This window comes from Chiloscyllium plagiosum, unplaced genomic scaffold (assembly GCF_037043375.1).
Source record: "Chiloscyllium plagiosum isolate Xiang-an unplaced genomic scaffold, Cpla_swu_hap1 HiC_scaffold_12, whole genome shotgun sequence".
Taxonomy (NCBI): domain Eukaryota; kingdom Metazoa; phylum Chordata; class Chondrichthyes; order Orectolobiformes; family Hemiscylliidae; genus Chiloscyllium; species Chiloscyllium plagiosum.
The window spans coordinates 12,620,636-12,637,238 of NW_028270150.1; the positions used below are offsets into that span (position 1 = coordinate 12,620,636).

Here is a 16,603-nt window from a genome sequence, read left to right on the forward strand (position 1 = left end):
TCTCTTTTGCACTCTCACCAGGGCTTTAACATCCTTCCTTAAATAAGGTGCCCAGAATGGAATACAATACTCCAAATGTGGTCTTACCAATGATTAGTAGAGGCATAGCATCGCTTCATTGCTTTTATACTCTATGCCTCAATTTATAAACCAAGAATCCTATCAAATCTCTTAACACTGTTTCAACTTGCGTGGCCCCCTTCAGAGAATTGTGCAAGTTAACTCCAAGATCCCTTCATTCCACATGTCCATCACAGTTGCACCGTTGATCCTGTATTGTCTCTCTGTGCTTCTTCAAGCAAAATGCATTACCTCTCATTTCTCTGCCAAGTGTCTGCCCACTTGACCAACTTATCAATGTACTTCTGAAGTCACTCAGATCCATCCGTACAATTCATTACTCCACCTGGCTTATTTTTAAAAATTCATTCAGAGGAAAGGGCATTGCTGGCTGGGCTAGCATTCATTGTCCATCCCTAATTACCCAGAGGGCAGTTACGAGTCACCACATTGCTGCGGGTCTGGAGTCACATGTTGGCCAGACCAGATAAGGATAACAGATTTCCTGCCCTAAAGGACATTAGTGAACCATTTGGGTTTTTCCTGACAATTGACAATGGATTCATGGTCTTTCGATTCCAGATATTTAGTGAATTCAAATTCCACCATTTGGCATGGAATTCAAACTCAGGTTCCCAGAGAAGCCCTCCTGATGAAAGGCTTTTGCCCAAAACGTCAATTTTCCTGCGCCTCGGATGCTGCCTGACCTGCTGTGCTTTTCCAGCACCACTCTAATCTTGACTCTGATCTCCAGCATCTGCAGTACTCACTTTTGCCTCTCTAGATTAATAGTCTGGTGATCAAACCACTAGGCTATCACCTTCCCCCATCTCCCTTCTGTTCTGTTTATCAGGACGAGGGTTGCTTAGAACCTTTATTGAATTGATACAGATAAACTATTTCCTCTTGGGGTTGGGGGTATGGGCACACGTGAGTGGACACACAAGAAGAATGAACATAATCTTGCGATTATAGCCATGCCAATCAGGAGAGTAATCAGCTGCACGGTTTCCACACAAATTGTGAAGGAAACTTAGAATAGTGTCTGCAAAGCTTTCTCTGATATTCTCCATCAATTGGAGCTTTCAAAACCGAGATCAATGGAGTTCTACTGGATATGGGTATCACAGAATAGGAATTCTGGAAGGTAAATTGAGTCAAGATACAAATTAGCCATGTTCTAGTGGGGTTGCTGGATAAACTCATGGGGGAGTATGGTGTCCTGCTTCTTGTATGCGATAACTCAGCATATTTTTCATTTTCCCTCCTTGTGTTTACATCCAGTTCAAACTGTGTGATCTGCCTGTGCCCAGATAAGAAGGCAGTCTTTGCAGAGGCCTATCGGATCCTTAAGGTTGGTACCACATTCTGGCTGAAGGTTTGCATGCAGACATTGCCTAGTCTCTGCTCTATATGAGTTTTATCTCTCTGTGCTTCTTCAAGCAAAATGCATTACCTCTCATTTCTCTGCCCACTTGACCAACTTACCAATGTACTTCTGAAGTCACTCAGCTCCATCCGTACAATTCATTACTCCACCTGGCTTTCATGGGAAATGGATATCATCGGCAAGGCCAGCATTTATTGGCCATCCCCAATTGCCCTTTGAGAAGGTTGGAGTTCTTGGGACATTGAAGGAACGGTGATAGGTTTTTCAGGAGAGGATGGTGTGTGACCTGGGGTGGGTGGGGGATTGCAGCTGCTGGGGTTCCTGTGATCTGCTGCCCTTGTCCTTCTAGTTGGTAGAGGTTGTAGATTTGGGAGGTACTGCAGTGATTTCACAGTAGAGGGGGACAGTCAGGTGAGATGACTGGTTCAGTGGCAAAGAGTGTAATGCATGGGTTGGTGGAGGGGGAGCAGTTTCAGGTCTACTGGATCTGTTGTTCAGAGAGTTGGGGAATATTGGGTCAGGTTTGGGTGTTTTCAAGTATTTGGGGGGGGTGCAGTTCAGGCATGTTCAGTTGTAATTAGGGTATAAATCTAATGGTTCCCAGGAGTTTGAATATGTTTTTAATTCTCAAACTTTCTCTGGGCATCAATTATGCTTAAGTGAGTCGGAACCTTCGAAAAGCATCCTCGCTGGTGGTACCTTGTCAGGACCCAGTGCTCCCACTGCCATGGCACAGGTTCAATCCCTGCTTAAGGAGGAACTTTGGGTTTGAGAGGAAAGCAGGAACAGGGGACTGAGTTGGATAATCAGCCATGATCATACTGAATGGTGGAGCAGGCTCGAAGGGCTGAATGGCCTACTCCTGCTCCTAGTTCGATGTTTCATAAAATCATGTACTCTTTCAGAGGGTTCCAAATCTTGGGTAATTACCCAAAAGAAATTTTACTTTCCCAGTCAACTGTTGTGAGATTTCCACATGATCCTGAGATGTAACTGCTTCATAACCAGCTCTCTGTATCTCCAGGCCAAAGTTTCTGTTGGGCTATTTGCCTGCCTTCTCTTTCCAGGGTAAGGGAGCCTTGGCCTCCTTATTGTTCCAAAATCAAGCCACTTGTACCAACACAACCACAACAGTGCTCATCTTTCACACAGATCTCCTCCCAAACCCTCTGTTAATAGAAATTTCCACTCAGGGAATATGTATCATCAGAGTCTTCGAATTTTGTCTTTAATTGTGGGTGCATCCACACTATATTGTCTGCAACTGCTCAAGAAAGCAGCAAGGATCAATTAAGTGATGACCAACACCACATAGAAATATTTAGTTTGTTTTTTCTAAATAAAAACATTAAAATAGTAAGTACAAACTAAATGAATATTAATCCATGTTTCTGACATCACAAAATTAGAATTGAGGAAAGCGAAGAAGATTTCATTTCTCAGGTTTATCTTCTTTGTTGCAGGAAGGTGGAGAAATGTACTTCAGTGACATGTATGTGAGCGAGCCTGTGGATGAAAAACTGAAGGAGGATTCAGTGCTTTGGGGTAACTGTTTTCAACTTCTCACAAGAGCATGTTGCATTTTACAGGCGGGGAAACAAAATTCTGAAAATCTCACTCACAAAGGCGGAAAGTTTTTCTCTTTCAGTCCTTTTGATGTTTGCAATGGTGAGATGCTATCCTCTGTAAGGTGACAGTCATTCTTTGATTGAAAGGTTGATCTGGCGAACTCTTTTAAACTTTCTGTGCCTTTCTGGCTTTTTCCTCACAAGTTTGAAGAGAAAGAGAGAGAGGTTCTGTTTTCCCCTCTCTGCCATTCTTAGATTCTACACATTCTTAACACTCTGCAGCTCAATTAATCTGTTGCCAGGCATGACTCCCTTCACCCAAAAGATTCTTGGCACCATGCCATTTGAAATTCTCACCTTTTGATTTGTGAAAGACATCCACACTATATTGTCTGCAATATTATTGAAGCTCAATAATATTCGACAATTTTGAATTTGCAAAACGTTCCTGGGATTTCAGTTACAGGAGACCAACTTACATTTCAGTTACAGTTCCCCAAAAAAATAAAAAAAAATATTGTAGATAAGTTATAAACTACTCCCTTGTGGGTTTTTGTTAGCCTTCTTGTTTCTTATTTCTACTTAAGCTCATTCAATTTCTTAATTTTCAGAACTAAGGTGATCTCTCCTTATTGTACTATTGGCATCCTTAATTAACAGAGCTACCTCTCCACCAGTTTTTAGCTTTGTGTCCTATGGAAAAGTATTGGTTTCATGGAGCCTGCCTATTGAACTCATCCCAAAATGTTATGCCTACTATTTAACAGTGTAAGGACATTTTTAATGAGAAGATTTATATTCCTGCAATGCCACACACAATCTCTCAGGCTCAGAAAGGGGCAATTGCTACTGCAGAATTTGTTCCTGCAGGCACAATGTTGTTGCTGGATGATGAAATTTGAACATTTTAAATTATTTTCTTATTTCACATGTCTTTTTTCATTCTCTCTTTTAATCTAATCTTTCCTTTCCTCTCTGTGTGGATTTAATGTTGGCACCAAGAGTTCCTGCAGGCAGTTAGTTGTGGGTTGAATGGGGGCACAGGAAAGTGATCAACAGCGATGCAAGTAGGGGTGCACTGTTAAGAGAGGGGAGTGAGATGCAAGGGCAGTGGGATGGCTTTCAGTTGTCTCTTTCAACTTCCTGATGGTGGGTCATTTGATGGGTAAGCAAGTGCCAATGAATGAGGGACCCTAGCTGCTGACAAAACCCAGTAATTTTGCCTGCTGGCATTTAGGAAGTATTGCAGTTCTGTACGACTTCCACTAACTCCCTGAGTGATCAGTAAGTCATGAGGCAGGATTACTCTCACCCTTTCCTCCCTACACCAAATGTCAGACACTTTTCCCACTGTCTGAAATTGGAGGCACCTGCCTGATTATCCTGGCCCTCTACCCTACTCCACCGGTCGCCACTTAATTACACAGTCTGTTTCAATGTCGAAAACTAATTTGAGTTAAAATTACTCGAGTTCCCTTTCAGTCTGTTCCTCTGGTGTATTATCTCAATCCTTGTCATTCACAGGTTAAAGAGATTAAACAGTCAATGCCACTGTTCAGTAAACTCCCACATGATCAGCTCTCACTTCCACTGACTTACATTGTAGACGTTTGTCAAACTGAAGACTGACTGAAGAATTGTTATGAATGGGATGCTGTCATTCTGGGGAATGTGGCCCACACTCCGTGAGGAGCAAAAGGTTGGCTGACTGCTCTCAAGGCTTTTATCTTGTTGACAGGGGAGGGGCTGGCAGGTGCTCTCTACTGGAAGGAGCTGATCAGTCTGGTGAAGGAGCTTGGATTCAGCACACCGTATCTTGTCTCTGCAAATCACATTGAAATCCACAAAGCTGATCTCCTCCAGAAGACTGGTACGTGGCTTCATTGTGGAGAAAGTGAGGACTGCAGATGCTGGAGATTAGAGTCAAGAGTGTGGTGCTGGAAAAACACAGCCAGTTGGACAGTATCTCAGGAGCAGAAGAATCGATGTTTCAGCTCTTCCTGATGAAGAGCTCATGCTCGAAATGTCGATTCTCCTGGTCCTTGGATGCTGCCTGACTTGCTGTGCTTTTCTCACTCTGTGGCTTCATTGTGCTTACTATATTATTGACCTTTAAAGAATTAACTGCCAATAGTCCATGTAACACAATGAATCCCCTATTACTCTGTTACACTATCAGTCCTTCAATATGTTCTGTAATACTGTCATTACACTACCACTCTGATACACTGCTGGACATCTACTACTATCTGTAATGCATCAGTCCTCTATTACTCTCTGTAACACTACCAGCCCTTGATTATGCTCTGTAATTCTATCAACCCTCTATTGCTTTCTGTAACATTGCAGGATTTCCATTATGTTCTGTAATACTGTGAATTCATTCTTACTCTCTGTAACATCGCTGGACCTCTAATATTCTGTGTAATGCTGTTAGCTCTTGATTACTGTTTGTAACATTGCTGGACTTCAACTACTCTCTGTAACATTACCAACTCTCTATTATGGTTTCTGATACTATCAGTCCTTTACTACACTCTGTAACACTACAAGGCCCTATTACAATCTGTAAACCTGTCAGCCCTCTGTTATATTGTTAGTCCTTTATTACTCACTGTAATTTGTATTGTTTAGTACTCTATCATTTTTTGCAACTCCATCAGCTCTGTATTCCTCTCTTACTCATTGCCAATCTGCTATTTCTCTCTGTGGAGTCATAGAGTGTTACATCATGGAAACAGGCCCTTTGGCCCAACCTGTCCGTGCCACCCAGTTTTCACAAATAACCTAGTCCCATTTGCCTGCATTTAGTCCATAGCCCTTGATTCCTATCCCATCCACATACCCATCTACATGTTTCTTAAATGACAATATTGTACTTGCCTTTGACAGCCCATTCCAGACATTTCCTACCGATGGTGTGAAATAATTGTAGCTCTGGACCCTTATACAACTTTTACAATTTTTAAGAAGGTTTGTAGCTCAGGTTGATATTCTGGATGTAAGTTTGCTAATTGAGCTGGAGGGTTTGTTTTCAAACATTTTGTCACAGTGCTCAGTAACATCATCAGTGAGCCTCTGGTGAAGCGCTAGTGGTATGTCCCACTTTCTATTTATGTGTCTTGCTTTCTTAATGTGGGTGATAACACCTGTAGTTATTTTCCTCAGAGGATGATAGGTGGGGTCCAGATTGATGTGTTTATTGATGGAGTTCTGGTTAGAATGCCACTAGGATACATGAATGCCAACTCGCCACCAAAAGGCGTGATCCACTATCACTTGTATCCTTACATACAGATGAAGAAGGACACTAGTTTGACTGGGACAACACATCCATCAAAGGACAAACTAAACAGAGACACACATGAGAATTCCTAGAAGCCTGGCGTTCTAATTGAAATTCCATCAATAAACACATCAATTTGAACCGCATCTACCATCCTCTGAGAACAAGATTTGGGAATGATATCACCCACCCTAAGAAACCAAGACACATAAATAGAAAGCAGGACATAACACCAGCACTTCATCAGAGGCTCACTGATGATGTTACCTAGTATGGTGATGAAACGTCTGAAAACAAACCTTCCAGCTCAGTGAGCCAATGTACAACTAGAACCTTTTGCATGTCTCCCTTCTCACCTTAAACCTGTGCTCTCTAGTTTTAGAACCCCTACCACAGGGAAAATCTGTTGGCCATCTATCTTATCTATGCCTCTCATGATTTTGTAGACCTCTGGAAGATCACCCCTCAATCTACTATGCTCAAGGGGAAAAAGCCCCAACCTATCCAGCCTTTCCTTATAAATCAAACCTTCCAGTCCAAGTAGCATCCTAGTAAATCTTTTCTGCACTCTTGCTAGTTTAATAATATCCTTTCTAGAGTAGGGTAACCAGAACTGCAAGCGGTATTCCAAATGTGGCCTTACCAACATCTCGTATACCTGCAACAAGGCATCCCAACTCCTGCATTCAATGCACTCAATGATGAATGCAAGCTTGCTTCTTCACCACCCTGCCTAACTGTGGCTCCATTTTCAAGGTGTGTCACTCCATTATAATATTGTCACTTTTTCCTTACTTTCTGCTTCTATTACTGTCTATAACAATATAAAATCACTTTTATTCTCTGTTACTCGATGCCAGCCTTCTATTACTTTCTGGCAATATCACATGTTACATCCTCTTGCACATTGACCCTGTCTGGTAATTTTTCTTTTCAGGAGATGTGAAATATGCATCTGGAACATATCGATTTTTCAAGCTCCCTTCTGATGGAAGTGACAAGGGAGCTTGGGTCACGTATAAAGGGACAGTGACTGACCATGAGGAGAAGCTGACATTTGACTCTGTTCACACTTTTGAAGTAAGCAAGCTTAAATAGAGCCATGATCTCATATGCTGGACAGGTGGTTTTCACCCCTCCTGCTCATATAATCTGGAAATGCATCGAAGTCCATAGCATACATTGAAATGGATTGTTTAATTAAAGTGTGGGCGAGAGATTAATTTTCCTTATTCATATCAATAAGATCAGAAAGTTATTTGAGCTCCACCTCTTCCATCTTCTTTCCAACCAATATCCTCCCAAAGATCTCAAGATGTGGGTTGGTGGGAATGGGGTTAAGTCCAAATGGAAAGGGATTTCTGGTTCCTGGGGGAGGAAAGAGATATCTGGTTCTGGGAGTGGGTGAGGGGCTGGGGAGAATGGTCTGTTCAGTGTCTGAAGGAAGTAAAGAGTTTAGAGGAGGAGTGATTGAGTCTGTATATGGTAATTTGAGAGATAAGTTTGATAGTTAGGCAGGATTAGCCCAGGTTTTTAATAGTCCTATATGTCTGGCATAACTATTTGTTTGACAACAGCAGAGTTCTCAAAAATCTCCGATTTAAAAAGGTACTTTTGGAAGGTTCCAAGCATAGGGAAATTGCTGGGCAAAGTCTTATATTTCCCAAACAATTCCCTCAGAACCTACTAAGTTAGGCATTCTCCATTGTCCCGATGCACAATTCCCATCCATGCTGTGGGAACATTGGGATGGCAATTAGAAAATCTGGGTCACTAAATGATGTGGATAGGAGGAACCTAGATCATTATGAAAGTGAATGTTGCAGATGCAGGGATGGGTTTGACAAATTAATCATCTGTCTTTCAAATTTACTTGTAGCTGCTTAGTTTTAATTGTCTCTTTCATTTGGTTTCTTACAGAAGGACAAAGCAGTGGCAGTGGATGGGGAGCTGGCCTTGGTACTGAAGACCTCACGGTTCGCCTCTCATTTCATTGTTCAACCCGCTGACTGTGAGGTACCAATAAAAGATGGACCTCAGCAGGTAAGAACATACTTTCAGACCTGAACTCTGGTATTCATTTTTAAAAACTCATAGTTCCAAAAGTAACTCGAAGATTGAGTCATGTAGAACTGAAATTTGGTCTTGGTGCATGCTAATTTGGCAACATTTCTGCCTGTTACACTTCTCACATGCCATGTCTCAAATCATTGATGAACCAGTCCTGAAATGTTAATGTATGGACAGAGTATACTTGAATGAATCAGTGCCACCTGCTTCCACCATCCCCCTGATAACTTGATCCATAGACTGAGGAAACATCTCTTGTTCAATTAAATCTGATCTGGGAGTAAAATGGGAACATAGCAGTGAAAGATATCAGCAGGGCAGCCAGACACTTTACCACCATGGTGGCTTGTTCTTAGGAGTGGAAATCTCAGCTACATGGGCCAGGTCAATGGATGTGGCTGCCATTTAACCCAAATAAGTAGACAATTACAGGCTATCTCTCATTACTGCTGTCCTTTCTCTGAGATTCAGAGAGTCCATCTCAATATCACCGACTCCCAGTGCCTTTTTAGTACAGTGCCACTGCTGGAGGCTGCCTTTCACTCTGCTGTGGTAAATGAAATAGAGGTGCCCACTTCTTCAGCAGCAGGGACCTCTACTGATTGCATTGTCAAGGCCCTTGAGCAGCCCACACTTCCAAAAGAACAGCAGCTCAGAGAAGCAGGTGAGCATCACCAATTAAACAGTATTCTTGGTAGTGGGTGCCTAATTATCTACCTCCAGCAAAATGTCGACAAGGAAGTTTTTTTTAGTACGGCAAAGAAGAAAGTATTTGACAAGGTGTCACATCAAAGATTATTACACAAACTAAGAGCTTATGGTATTGCTGGTAATGGTCTTGCACAGATAAACATTTGGCTGGCAGGCAGTAAACAGACAGTACGCATAAATGGACCTTTGTCAGGTTGGTCAGGTGTGACAAGTGGTGGAGGAGGGAGGGGGGGGGGGGCAGGGTATAGGGATGTATGTTGGGCATTCAAAGTTTTATAACTTCTAGCAATGAGTTAAGTGAGGAGATCTAAGGCATGCTGGCTAAATTTTCAGATATCTCAAAGATTTGTTGGGAAGTGTGTTGTGAAAATGTTATAACAAGGATGCAGACTGACATAGATAGGTGAAGTGATGAGGCAAGTACCTAACAAATCGAGTACAATGTGGAAAAATGTGAAATGAATTATTTTGGTAGAAAGAAAAAAAATGAGGCAGAGTATCATTTGAACAATGAGTCTTCTGGAGGATTTGGTGCTCTAGCTCATGAGTCCCAAATAGTTAATGTGCAGGAGAGCAAGTGATTAAGGAAACTAATGGAATGCTTTCCCTTATTATGAGAGGAACTGAAGGTTAAGTAGTTACAGTGCTTCAGTTATACAGGAATTGGTGAGACCACATCTTGAATACTGTGTGCAGTTTTGGTCTCCTTATCTATGGAAGAATGTAAATGCATTGGAGACAGTTCAGAGGATGATTTAGATGAGCATATAGAGGGTACAGTTAGTAAGTTTGTGGATGACTTCAGAATTGGTGGTAAAGTGGACAGTAAAGAAGGTTATCTAAGATTACCAATTGGGTCATTGGGCTGAGGAGTTACAGATGGAGTTTAATTTGGATAAATGTGACACATTGCATTTTGGCAAAGCAAGCAAGGGCAGAACTTTTACAATTAAAAGTAGGGCCTTAGGTAATGTTGTAGAACAGAGAGACCTAGGGATTCATTAATATAATTGTTTGAAGTTTGCATTACATGTAGACAGGATAATTAAGCAGGCATTTAACATGCTTGACTTTATTGCTCAAAACTTTGAGTATTTGAGTTGGGAAATCATGTTGAGGTTATACAGGATATTGGTGAAGTCTCTTCTGGAGTACTGCCATAGAAAATATATTATTAAATTGGAGAGGGGTCAGAAAAGATTTATCAGAATGTTACCAGGAATAGAAGGTTTGAGTTGTTGGGAGAGGCTGCATAGGTTGGTATTTTTTTCACTGGAACGCGGAGGTTTGAGAGGAGACCATATAGAGGTTTTTAAAATCATGAGGGGTATAGATAAGGTGAATGTCAAGTGTCTTTTGCCTAGGGTGGGGTGTTTCAAGACTTGGGGGGATACTTTTAAGGTGAAAGGAGAAAGTTTCAAAAAAGACACGAGGGGCAACTTTTTTATACAGAGAGTGGTTCACATGTGGAATGAGGAAGTAATGGATGCCAGTACACTTCCATTGTTTAAAAGACATTTGAATAAGTACCATGAATAGGGAAGGTTTGGAGAGATATGGGCCAAGCACAGGCAGGTGGGACTAGTTTAGTTTGGGATTATGATCAGCATGGATTGGTTGGACTGAAGGGACTGTTTCCATACTGTGTGATTCTATGATACCTGAAGTGATCATTTATGATGGAAAGAGTGAGCAGGCTGGGCTTGTTTCCCAGTTTTGAAGAGTTGATGTTTGGAAGAGTGACAGGTGTTTTGATTAAAGCTTATAAACTCCCAAACAATCTTTACAAGGTAGACATAGAAAAGATATTTTCCATTTTGAGTGAGTCCAGATTTAGGTGATATTATTTGAAAACTAAGAGATGAAGGGTTTTTTTTCCTGTCAGAGAAATGTATGACTTTGGAACCCTCTGCCTCAGAAGGTGATGAGGATGGAGCCATTGAATATTATTAAACCAGTGGTAAACTTATTCTTTCTCGACAAGTAAGTCAAAGGTTATTGGGGTTAGATGGGAATGTGGAATTTGTAAGTCAAACAGATCAGCCATAATCGTATTGAATCTTATTGAATGATCAAAAAGTCTACTTCTACTCCTAATGAGTAATTTCTATGCCCCTTTCTGTGGCTTAAAGCAAAAATGGTCTACAAAATGGCAATCGTGTTTGATCAATTGTGTATTAGTCAGTTGTTACAGTAAAAGTACTATCATGTCAAATATTGAAGGTTCATTCTTTCTGAAAGTTTTAATTTCCTTTTAAATATTATGAGTCTGTGGAGATTTAACAGTATGAATTTCAAAGAGCTTGTTCTAATTAGATCATTGGATCACATGAGCTTACAAAACCCTTCTCCATTTTAACTTTCCCAATTAAATGGTTTTCTCCAGTTGTTAAGAATTTTACCTGTATGTAGCACAGTATTGGCCCTGAAAGTGAATCAGCAGCAGCATCCATGTAGTGAGGCTATGGAAACACTGATGAGAAAAAGTGAGGATTTACACCCAGGGACTGGGAGTGGAACATATTTTTGGAATCGCGTATCAGAATCTCAAAGTTGCGGTTAAAACATTGATCTGGAATTTCTCAATCTTGCTGATAGATGACAAAACATGGGAAGGTGTTTCATCCACTAGCCATTGATATCTTTCTCAGAACAGAACTCATAATTACCAGAGCTTTTCTTTTTACATGGTCTCTAATGTACTCATTGCCTCCTTCACTGTCTCTCCAGTATTGCCACCTGAATCCCTTCCTGTTGGCTGATAAACTGGGATCATTAATTCAGAAATGCTCCAAGAATCAAAAAGATAGTCCTTGTGAACATCAAACTGAAGTGACAAGAAAATGTGGAGAAACAAAAGAGCTAACTACATGCGCAGAATGTTAATGAAGACATCTCATTGCTGCAGATTCAACAAGCTGGAATTTTAAAAAGCCATAGAAGAAAACAAAGTTGTAGCATTGTCTCCTGTTTTGAGACTTTACCTTTCTGACCTTCACTTGTTCGTCATGAGAAGAGGGAAGACAGGTGACTTTATTTGTTCCCACATTGTCCTGATAGTGGTAAAAGTGGACTATCGATTTTTGACTTCTGTCATGACTTTTAATTTTAAAACACTTAAAAGATTTAAATATATGTTTTTTTAAAATTAAAAAGAAACACTGACTTATGATGGCCACAATAATTATCAGATCACTGGTTGAGCCAAATCATGAAATCATCAATCAACAAGACCCAGTCTGAACTGAAGTTAATAAGATTGATTGCTCAGATCTATATCTCCTGTTTGATTTACCTCATTCTGGAAGTTTCACAAGTTAGGATGAAAGTCACTTGTGGATTATTCAGATTGAACACAGCAATGAAGGCAGACACAGGAATACATAAGGGAATCACATTTAAGATAGATATCATTAAGCAGGGACTGAGAGAGGGTAAACTGATTCATAACACCAGAACTGGAAGGCTTGCTTCGCCTTTCTCCCTGTTTCACTTAGTCTCTCTTGAAAGACAATGCCCAGTGTTAAAAGCAAATTGGAGAAATATACATTCACCAAGGACAGAAAGATATCCACAAATTTTGCTGCAGTTGAGAATATGAAACATCAACTAAATAACAGGGGTTACACAAGAAACGTAATTCCTTAAGGACATTTCAAACTGTATACACTTGAACTTCCTTCTTCATACTAGACACTCTCCCTTTTAAAATGTTATACCTATGCTTGTGTTTGTGCTTGCTGTCTCATTTAACTTTTCTTCTCAGGGTCAATAATTAAAAAAATACTTCTTTCCTTCACTGAAGGAAACCTACTGATTGGCTCCTTACTTTTGATGAGTATTACATTTTAATTGATAGAGTTGTGTGTTGAAAAGAATTAAGTAACTCTTTTGCAGCCATCCATCCATCCTTGCCTGGTCATAAAAACATTATAAACACTTAGAGCTGTGGATGATGGGAATCTAAAACAAAAGCAGACAGTCCTGGAGAAACACAATACCCTTCTTCTAACGATGGAGTGTGGAGAAGTGAATAGAGTATACAGATGCAGACCACCAAGACAGAGAGAGAGAGAGAGAGAAGAGACAGACAGACAGACGGAGAAAGAGAGGAACAGAGAAAGGGATAGGCAAACAAAGAGACGAGTAAAGAGTAAAGGTTAGGCGAATTTGCCATGCTAAATTGCCCATAGTGTTCAGGGATGTGTAGATTAGGTGCATTAGTCAGAGGTAAATGTAGAGTTGTTGGGGAATGGGACTGGGTGGGTTACTCTTCGGAGGGTCGGTGTGGACTTGCTGCACCGAAGGGCCTGTTTCCATACTGTAGGGATTCTATGAAAGTGGTCAGCTTATCCCGAGAAAAAGAAACAGGGCTTTTGTAAAAGGAAAGGGAGGAGTCAGAGATGGACTGAGTGAAGGTGAAGGCAAAAGTGTGGTCATAACAATATTTGTATTGCTCTTGCTGGGGTGAAGTTACCCTGGACTTCCTTAAGTGCAACATATGTTTATAAAAGCTAAAAGTCTGTCAGTAAGACATTATGCAAAGTAACCATATCAATCAAATACATCCTTTAATTCAGTTTTTCTTTTATTCATGCATGAGATGTGCATGTCTTAGACTGGGCCAGCATTTATTTTCCATCATTATTTTAGAAGGTGCTGAGGAGCTGCCTACTGAATCACTGCAATCCATGTGCTGTAGGTAGATCCAAAATGTTACGAGGAAGGGAGTTCTCGGATTTTGACCCACTGGTTCCAGAGATATATTTCCATGCCAGGGTGAACCCTAACATCCCCAGCTGTAACCAGTACCAACCCCAACTCCTTCCCAATCCAAAAACCCTCCCTCTCTCTCCAGCCAATCTCCATTCCTCACCCCTCCTCTTCCCCAATAGCTACATCTCCCAAAGTACATGACCCTCGGCAGCCGCTCCAAACACATCCCTTCCCCATCCCCTTTCTCTTCACCCATTTCTCCTCCATAACCCCACCTACTTTCTCCTCCTGTAGCGCTCCCACCATCTCTCCTCCTCAGCCTTTCCTCCCTCACTCTTCCACAGCCCCTCCTCCTCTCTCCAACCCAATCCCACCCGCGCTCTCCACCCTCAGCCCCTGCCTCTTCTCCACCCGCAACCCCTACACTCTCTCCTCCTTCCTCTCACACTCTCTCCAACCCCGACCCTCCCCTTGTGCACCTCCAACCTCTCCCTCTGCCTCACATCCAGCCCCACACCATGTGCAACTCCACCCCCACCCAAGTCTTCACCTCCCTGCCTTCACACCAGCCCCATCACCCAGCCCCAACCCTTCCTCCACCCCAAGTCACACCTTCTCACCACATTGAGCCCCTACCCTAAACCACTCAGCCCCACACCTCTTCAGCCCTGGACTTCTCTCAGCTCCACGCCCAGCCCTCACTCACTCCCAGCCTTTCCCCATCTCCTGGCCCTACCCCCTCATAGCCCCACCTCCCAGGACTCTCCCCTTCTCCTAGCCCCAAACCTTCTCATCCCCCCCATTCCCACCCCTCTCCTCCTCAGACCCACCCCTCTGCATGTCAGCCCCACCCACTCTCCTCCTCAGCCCCTCCCCCTTTCTACCCCATCCCCTCCCCTTTCCAGATCCAATCCCTTACTCAACCCCTCCCACTCCCCCTCTTCCTCCCCTCCTCTCTTTTCCCCTTCCTCCAGCCCCAGCCACTCCCCATCCCCCTACTCCCATGCCCTCTCCTCCCCAACCTCTTTTCTTTCCATTTCAGCCCCTTTCCACTCTCCCCTCCTCCCCCTCCCCTCTCGCCTCCAGCCCTTCCACCAGCCCCTCCCCTTTTCCACCAAGCCCCTCTCCAGCCTCACCCCTCTCCACCAAGCTCCCCTCCAGACCCACTTCTCTCCACCAAGCCTCTCCCCAGACCCACCCATTTCCCCTTCCCCTTCCTCTCTACAGACCCACCCTTTTCCCCTTTCCCCCCCTACAGACCCATCCATCTCCACCAATTCCCCCTACAGACCCTCTCTACCAAGCTCCCCTGACAGACCCATGTCCCTCCAAAAAGCACCTTACCGACCCACCCATCTCTACTCCCAGGTCCCTCTTCATCCCCACCTCCAGTTCCTCCCCTCTTCTCCCCAGTCCCCTCCTTCCCTTCGCCCTCATCCTCCAGCCCCACTCTCTCTCAATCCCAGCCCCACTCCAACTACACACCAGCCCCTCCCCCACATCTCCAGACCAAGCCCCTTATCCCCAACCCCATCCCCTCATCTTCTATGCCTCTATCCACTCCAGATCTTCCTCTCCTTTCCTCCTGCCCTAGCCCAGCAGCTCCAAGTTCTGCACCTTTCCCCAGCGTGCCTTCCCTCCCCAGCCCCAGCCCCAGCCCCAGCCCCAGCCCCAGCCCCTGCCCCTGCCCCTGCCCCTGCTTCACCCCCAGCCCCAGCCTCACCCCCTCACCACTTCCAGCCCCTCCCCTCTCCTCTCCTCTCCTCCTCAAACTCTCCCTCTCCCAACCCTCCCTCTCCCAACCCTGCCACTACCCCTCTCTTCTTTGTCGCCTCCCCCTTACCACCTCCTTCCCCTCACCCTCCCCATCCAAGCCTCACCACCTCCACTCCCACTACCCCAGCCCCTCCTCCCTGCCTTTCCCCACTCACACCATCTCTAACCTTTCCCCACCCCATCCCCTCCACCTGTCTCCCCAGCCCTGCCCCTTCTCCACTTCAAGCCCCTCCCCTCTCCACCTCAGTCCCCTCCCCTCTCCACCTCAGTCCCACTTCCTCTTCACCCTAGCCCCACCCTATGCTCAAAAAGCCCCACCCAGCCCACTCAAACCACACGCCTCTACTCCCAAGCCACTCCCCCAACCTCCCAAAACCACTTCCTCTCTACCCCGGCCCCACCCCTGACCTCCCAAATCCCTCACCATCCACCCCCAGCTCCACCCCTACCTCCCCATGCCTCAACCCACTACTCCCCGGCCACACCCCAAACGACCAAGCTCCACCTCCTCTATGCCCATGCCCCACCCCTTTCTGCCCAAGCCCCACCTTCTCTCACTTCGGCCCCACCCTCTCAGTCCTGGCCCCGCCCCGTGTCCCGACCTAAGCCACGCCCCTTTCCCAGCTCCCAAACCCGACCCCTCCTCCCAGCTCCAAACCCCGCCCCCTCACCCATCCAAAGCCCCGCCCCCTCACCCAGCTCCAAACCCCGCCCCCTCGCCTGCTTCAATCCCCGCCCCCTCTCCCAGCTCCAAACCCCGCCCTCTCCCCAGCTTCAATCCACGCCCCCTCACCCAGCTTCAATCCACGCCCCCTCTACCAGCCCCGCCCCCTCCCCTAGCTCCGCCCCCTCTCCCAGCCCCAGCTCCGCCCCCTCTCCCAGCCCCAGCCCCGCCCCCTCTCCCAGCCCCAGCCCCGCCCCCTCTGCAGCTTCTCTCTGTTTCTGGATCGGCCATGACGGTGGAACAAAATGTCCTGCAGCAGCACTCACAGAAGGTAAACAAACAGGACAGGAGAGGTCTCCCGC

At 44.5% G+C, this 16,603-nt stretch overlaps 2 protein-coding genes across 5 annotated transcripts in view; both read left to right on the forward strand.

Moving 5' to 3' along the window:
* Nucleotides 1-12,902, forward strand: part of LOC122555424 (arsenite methyltransferase) — a 127,472-nt gene extending 114,570 nt beyond the window's left edge. For both annotated transcript variants that reach the window (XM_043701416.2, XM_087992462.1), the window contains exons 5-10: nucleotides 1,345-1,414; nucleotides 2,914-2,995; nucleotides 4,757-4,888; nucleotides 7,242-7,384; nucleotides 8,225-8,347; nucleotides 11,816-12,902. In XM_043701416.2, coding sequence (XP_043557351.1) covers nucleotides 1,345-1,414; nucleotides 2,914-2,995; nucleotides 4,757-4,888; nucleotides 7,242-7,384; nucleotides 8,225-8,347; nucleotides 11,816-11,971 — 706 coding nt within the window. In that variant the 3' untranslated portion in view covers nucleotides 11,972-12,902. The remainder of the gene's footprint in view (nucleotides 1-1,344; nucleotides 1,415-2,913; nucleotides 2,996-4,756; nucleotides 4,889-7,241; nucleotides 7,385-8,224; nucleotides 8,348-11,815) is intronic.
* A 3,597-nt stretch (nucleotides 12,903-16,499) lies between these two features.
* The window catches only part of usp25 (ubiquitin specific peptidase 25), a 212,928-nt gene continuing 212,824 nt past the window's right edge, over nucleotides 16,500-16,603 (forward strand). For all 3 annotated transcript variants that reach the window (XM_043701413.2, XM_043701414.2, XM_043701415.2), the window contains exon 1: nucleotides 16,500-16,572. In XM_043701413.2, coding sequence (XP_043557348.2) covers nucleotides 16,531-16,572 — 42 coding nt within the window. In that variant the 5' untranslated portion in view covers nucleotides 16,500-16,530. The remainder of the gene's footprint in view (nucleotides 16,573-16,603) is intronic.